Source organism: Eptesicus fuscus, chromosome 23, assembly GCF_027574615.1.
Source record: "Eptesicus fuscus isolate TK198812 chromosome 23, DD_ASM_mEF_20220401, whole genome shotgun sequence".
Lineage (NCBI taxonomy): Eukaryota > Metazoa > Chordata > Mammalia > Chiroptera > Vespertilionidae > Eptesicus > Eptesicus fuscus.
This window is the reverse complement of record NC_072495.1, coordinates 22,542,181-22,549,006: the sequence shown is the minus strand read 5'-3', so window position 1 is coordinate 22,549,006 and position 6,826 is coordinate 22,542,181. Positions and strand designations below refer to the sequence as shown.

General features: G+C 49.5%; 1 protein-coding gene across 2 annotated transcripts in view; it reads right to left on the bottom strand.

Moving 5' to 3' along the window:
• Positions 1-6,826, bottom strand: part of GRK3 (G protein-coupled receptor kinase 3) — an 89,947-nt gene continuing 83,121 nt past the window's right edge. For both annotated transcript variants that reach the window (XM_054712628.1, XM_054712629.1), the window contains 4 exons: positions 6,546-6,708; positions 3,455-3,591; positions 1,683-1,796; positions 1-839 (listed from right to left, as the gene is read on the bottom strand). In XM_054712628.1, coding sequence (XP_054568603.1) covers positions 678-839; positions 1,683-1,796; positions 3,455-3,591; positions 6,546-6,708 — 576 coding nt within the window. In that variant the 3' untranslated portion in view covers positions 1-677. The remainder of the gene's footprint in view (positions 840-1,682; positions 1,797-3,454; positions 3,592-6,545; positions 6,709-6,826) is intronic.

The following is a 6,826-nucleotide window of genomic DNA, read 5'->3' as shown; positions in this document are numbered from 1 at the left end:
GGGGGGGGGGGGGGGCCAGACCCGCACATGGGGGTGCAGGCGCACGGTGAGGGCCCAAGCACAGCCGTCCCAGAAAGCATCTTCAGCTTTCAAACCCAGGACAGCACGAAGCCGGGTCTGAGATGCACAGAAGAACCACCCGGCTGGCCTCCCATCGGCAGTAGCCTGGAGCCACGACGTAGAAAACCCGCAGCGACTGTTTCTGGGTAAAATATGGCGACCCGGGGGCGATCCGTTCGCCACACTGCGGACGGTGGCATGCCATCCGGGCAAGTCCAAGATATGTTTGATATCAGACGTAAAAACTGATGAGTAGTGATCGTCTCCAGTTCTAGGTTCATGGGTACCAAAATGAGTGTGTGGCCAAGAAAAAAAGTCCTTGTCCTCAGTAGTTTCGAGTGTGGACAACCATGAGGCCGGCGGGGGGGCCCCCCAGGACGGGAGGGAGGCCGCCCGAGCCCCGAGAATGGTCACGACCCCGAGCAGGAGCATCCCCGCGGCCTGGGTCTTCCCTGCGGTGCAAGAACCGGGATGAGCGGGTCCATCCTCTAAGCCGCCGCCTCCTCCTCCTCCGAAAGGCTCCGCGTCCAGGGCCGAGAACACCCGTGAGGACGTACTCCAGGCACCGTCTTCCCCGGGACCCTCGTCCCGGCGGTCACAGGCGTCCCTCGCGGCCGTCAGAGGCCGTTGCTGCTCCGGTGACAGAGGGGCGGCTTCGAGAGCTCCACGACGCCCGCGCGGGACTTGTTGAGGAACTTGGGCGCGCGGCGCAGCAGCCGCTGGGCCTCCGTGAACGTCTCCGTCAGCTCCTTCTTCCACTGCACAAACTCGGGGTCACTCTACAGGGAAACGCAAACGCACGGGAAGATGTGACAGCTGTGCCAACAGACGTGGGCATCGCTGGCAATGCCCGTGTCCCTACATCCCCCCCCCACCCCAATGGACGCACCCTCGACTCCTCTGCCCCCGGCGGTGGTGTGGCCGGTGGGTCCTGCACAGACTCCCTCCCGCCCCCGTGCAGGGGAAGGAGAGCCCTACCTGCCGTGACCCCCACGTCCACGGAGGACGCTAACAAAACAGCTCAAGTCTCAAATAGCAGAGGAGCAGTTTCGACAAGTTTAATACTCCTTCTCATGTGGTGATGAATTAAACACACTTTTGTATCTACTACTGGTTATCTCTAAATATGCTCTCTCTCTCTCTCTCTCTCTCTCTCTCTCTCTCTCTCTCTCTCCAGTGCCCCAGGGGAAAAGGATTCAGGAATTAAACTGGGGCTACAATAGAGTTTTAGGGACAGATACACGGCATTTCCCTTCGGAGGGTCACTCTGGTATCTTGCATTTACTTAATTATCCCAAACTCAAACTCAAACACGCTGGGAAGAGCTGGGAAATTATGGCACAAACGCTATTCTAGGACCCGGCAAAACATTAGACGAGTTACGTGATCAAATTATTTCACGTACTTCCTCCGCACACGCGCTAGTGTTTGCTTCTCTAAAAATAACTGAATTTGCTGAAAACCTTGACCCTTAGGGCTTTCCTTCTAAGTTTGCAAGTGGCACAGCACGGGGTAAGAGAATGCTCTCTGACCAAGCAGCCCTCGTTGCTGAAGAGAGACAGAGAGAGAGATGGGAAGAACTGTTCTAAACGGCACCTATGAAAAAAGTAATAAAAACTCACCTCACATTGCAAGACAAACTGCTTCCCTCCTTTTATCCTCAACAAAATGCATTTCTTGTCTTTAAACTGAGTTTCTTCCACAGACACAATCTGCTCCATGGTCAGTAAATTTTGCTGGTCATAAAAATAAAAACGACCAATTACTTCACATCATTCATGACTTCTGAAGTTAAATTACTAACGAGTACCAAAAACTACCCACTTAGGAAAAGTAAACGAACAAAAAAACTTGGCATCTGTCTTTCTTTGCTGATGTTCTAGAAGTGGGGAGATGGCTACAAAGGAACATACACAAAACTGCAAACTATACCATCTCACAAACAAACAAACAAACAAACCTGCAAAGAAAGGAATGTCTCTAAGGCCAAGGAGCAAAGCTGTTCCCTCCACGTGGGACTGATGTCTGAGTGACGTGCTTTTTGCACCACGCACTCATCTAAATGCTACCAGTAAAGCCGGGAGGGAACACGGGGGCGCCGAGGGCGATTTACAGGAGCCAGGGTGTGAGGCGGAGTCTTCACACAGCAGCTCCGTAAATGCCTGGCGATGCAAGCTTGTCGGCTGACGCTATTTCGATCACATCCAGATGATGTTATAAACACAGGCGACATCCTTAAAGGAGTGTCCCGCGCTCTAGGTCTATAGCAGGATAGCTTAGGGTGAGTGCTATAGCGTCCCGAGGACCTTACCATTTTATGTTTTTTTGGATAAATACTCCAGGATCCCTAAATGAGAAACAACACCATCATAAACGCACACGTTTGCTTTTTCCTCATTGGTACCTACGAATCCAAACAGCTTCTCAAATGGGCCATTCGACATTGACTCTTTTTATTGCATACTAGAGGCCCGGTGCACAAAATTTGTGTACGGGTAGGGTCCCAAGGCCTGGCCGGCGATTGGGGCCCATCGGGGCCTTCCTTCCCCGGCTGCTGGCTGCTGGCCAGGGCCTTCCTTCATTCTGTGCTGCCCCCTGTTGGTCAGCACATGTCATAGTGAGTGAACAAACTCCTGGTCTCCCGGTCGAATTCCCAAGGGGACACTTTGCATATTAGCCTTTTATATATATAACTAGAGGCCTGGTGCATGACATTCGTGCACTTGGGGGTCCACTCAGCCTGGCCTGTGCCCTTTAGCAGTCCAGGAGCCCTCAGGGGATGTCTGACTGACGGCTTAGGCCGGCTTCCCAGGAGAAGCCGGCCTAAGCTGCAGTTGTACATCCTTAGTGCTGCCGCGGAGGCGGGAGAGGATCCCGCCACCGCCACTGTGCTTGCCAGCCATGAACCCAGCTCAGGGCTTCTGGCTGAGCGGCACTTCCCCTGTCGGAGTGCACTGACCACCAGGGGGCGGCTCCTGCGTTGAGCGCCTGCCCCTTGGTGGTCAGTGCAAGTCATAGCAACCAGTCGTTCAGCCATTCAGTCAATTTGCATATTAGCCTTTTATTATATAGGATAATATAAAGAAGATTCCTGATGTTAAACAAAGGAAGTTGTTTTTTTTAATTTTCAAATATTCTGAAAAGTGGGACAATTTCCTGTCTGCTGTGGACCTCACAGAACAGCACATTCTGTTTTCTGATATTACAAAATCCTTCCTTGACTTGGAAGTCTAAAAGTCACAGTCTGAACATCAAAATCGCATGCACACAAGTTAGAACAGGTGCACAGCGCTTCGGAGGCTGTTTTACAAAACGTGTCCTCACTATGCAATAACCACGTGCTATCCATTCAACGAAATTACGGCAATTGCTTGATAAGGGGCGTCAGACTTACCCGGGACTCCCCCTCTCCTCTCCATTCAAGTCTGTTTGGAAAGAGGTAAAAATATCGACGCTGCCACTGAGTCAGAAACGGGTTCCCCAGTTTCAGCATGTACCCGTGCATAATGCAGTCTTTTCCCAGAGCGTAATCTGAGAAATAGAAAGTCACCGTAAGTTAAATAGGGTCTGAAACAGAATGTCTTCATGTAGATGTGCCTCGGGAAAAGAGAAGTACACGCTTTCTGGAAAAATCAAATCTCTGGCAATATACGACATTACAGAAATCATTCTTTCTTCATTAAAATTTTTAAATTAAAGCGATTGGGGTAAAGCTGTTTAATAAAATGATATAGGTTTCACGTGCAGAACTCTACAATACGTCACCTTACACTTCATTGTGTTTACCACACAAAGTCAGGTTTCCGTCCGTCACCATGTATTTGACCCCCTTCACCCTCTCCCACCTCCCCCCACCCCCTTTCACTCTGGTAACCACCACCCTGTTGTCTGTGTCTCTGCGCTTTTGCTGGTTTGTCTTGTTTGTTCATTTGTTGCAGAAATCATCATTTCAGTCTTTAAACGCATGGGGACTGGGAATTGAAAAAATAGAGGTTTCTTTTGCTCTTTCCCTACTGACATTAAATAGTTGCTTCTCAACTTCCTGATATATTCATAGTGGTCACTTATTGCTCTGAGAGGGCAAAAGTTTGTTCTGAAATGACTTTTTTATCTATAGTAATAAAAGCGTAATATGCTAATTAGACCAGACGTCCTTCCAGATGAAGCCCCTGGGACAGATCCATGCCTACTCTTGCATGAATTTCATGCGTCGGGCCTCTAGCTATATATATAATGAGAATGGAAGAACAGAGAGTAGATGAATGCAAGCCCCAAGTAGCTTAGCCTCTATGTGGGACTGGGCCTCTCCCTCTCTTCTACTTTTTGTTTTCTATATAATAACCGAGTGGGGATTTCCATGGCTGACTAAGCCAAAGTAACACAAGGATCAAAACTGTTTATTCCTTGACTTGAGGTTATATTTACCTCTCAAATACATGGCTACGTAGAGAGACCAAGCTCATTCACACTCACCTTGAGTCCTGATGACCTTTTTATAGGGAAGTATTGTCTCTTAAAACAAAAACAGGTTCATTTTAAGTGGCTTGCTTTGCCTTCATGAAAAGCTTGGGTGATTGGGCTAAAATCATTCATTCCCTCTCTCATTCGTTCATTCAACAAGATTAAGTGAGCAGCCAAGTGCTGAGCATGTTCTAGGCATCGAGGACTTAGCAGTGAGCAACAGACAAGACCCCTCGCCTCCAGGGAGCTCACACTCTAGAGGGAGGTCAGACGATAAACACATTAAGCAACACCCATAGGATACAGGGCTGTTCGGGGACCAAAGAGGGTCGGAACCAGGGAGTGAGCTTCCCGGAGGCATCGTTTTCCTGGAAAAGTGCCTGCATTTCTAGAGCATATCTACAGTGGAAATCTTGTGTTTTCGCTTGAAATCTGAGCCTAGACTGTTTTGTTCTATAGAGGTGACTGCTGAGGTCTTCAACCAAGACCTAGATATGCCCAAATTAATTCTTTATACATGAAGATGAATTCATTAACTTGTTAGGGGCATTCTAATTACAGCTCTAATTAAAAGGAAACACTTCAGCAAGGTCATTGGGATATATATATATTTTTATTTTATTTTTTTTCTGAGTCTACTTTGCCAAGATTCTGGTGATATCATGGCCCTCCTTGGAGCAAATGACCATTGATAGAATGTCATCAATTCGATGTAAAATCTGCTACGGCAAATGCAGCCCAGAGGGATCTCAGTGGACTGTTTCTCTACAGAACAGATTAGAAATGCAGCCCTTTCCCCGGAGAAGGGAGGTGAGCACAGTGAAAGGGCTGCGAGGTCCCCTTGGTGCGCTCGGGGAACTTTTAACACGTTACTATTGATTCAGAGAGGGAGGCAGAGGGAGAGAGGGATAGAAACATCCGTGATGAGAGAGAATCATCGATGGGCTGCCTCCTGCACGCCCCCCACTGGGGGTCGAGCCCACAGCCCAGGCATGTGCCTTGACCAGGAGTTGAACCGAGACCTCCTGGTTCATAGGTCGATAATCAACCACTGAGCCACGCCGGGTGGGCCCACAATACATTTAAATATCCAAAAGCCATAAAAATCTTAGACAATTAAAAGAGCGACAATACTTAGTGATTGAAGAATGACTGATCTCTTTACTACTCTATGTTATATAGTCTACTTTCAAAATCCTAATAGGGTTCTCAAGTACTGTAAACAAAAATATGACTTGGCAATTCTTTTAATGCCGTTTGTGATATAAATGTGTAAGTACATGTATATCTCTCGACAAGTGACATGTAATGTGCTAAGTTCCTCCCCGGACAGGCCACATACTTTGCAGGGCTGAGGGAAAAAGGAAAATGCAGGCCTCTTGCTCAAAAATTATTAAGGACGTCAAGACGGTGACAGCGGAGCATCCCACGGAGTTAGGGGGGTGGGGGGGAGGGCAGGTCCCACGCCCATGACGCTGGCCCTGTTCCCGACACTGTTCCACTCACACTTCATGGAAAAACTTCCTAAGCCGCCCCCACGCACGCCAAGAGGGCTCTCGAATGATCCCGCTGACTGTCTTCATACGTGTTTATTTACAGGTGCACCAGAGACTTGGAAATACCGTACTGAACTTTTGCAAGCCAGATAAAATGAAAACAGTGGATGGCACTTCCCCGTCTCCACCGGACAGCACTCTGTGACCCAAATCCTTTGTCGGCGTCACAAGCACCCATGAAAACGCACTGCCTCGGGGGTGTCTGGGAGCCGAAGCCGGTTTGGCTCAGTGGATAGAGCGTCGGCCTGCGGACTGAAGGGTCCCAGGTTCGATTCCGGTCAAGGGCATGTACCTTGGTTGCGGGCACATCGCCAGTAGGGGGTGTGCAGGAGGCAGCTGGTCGATGTTTCTCTCTCATCGATGTTTCTAACTCTCTATCGCTCTCCCTTCCTCTCTGTAAAAAAATAAATAAAATAAAATAAAAATTTAAAAAAAAAAAGAGTGTCTGGGAGACGGGGGCTGTTTTACCTTCTTCGTGGCCCAGCTGCTTGTTCTTGGCCCTCTTCCTGGCCTCGATCTTGTCCGTGTCCGCGTTCACGGTGTCGTAGATGGTCTCCACCACCTCCTGCTGCCAGCGCTCCGAGATGACCAGCGGGAAGTTCTTGTAGAGCTCTTGGTCGCAGTCCAGGAGCTGCGGGTGGCGAGAGAGCGACACGTCTACGAGCGCCCGGGCTTACAGAGCGAGCGGCGCGGGAGGCGCGTGGCGGTGCGCGGGGACGGGGCGGCACGATGGCACACGGTCACTTAGA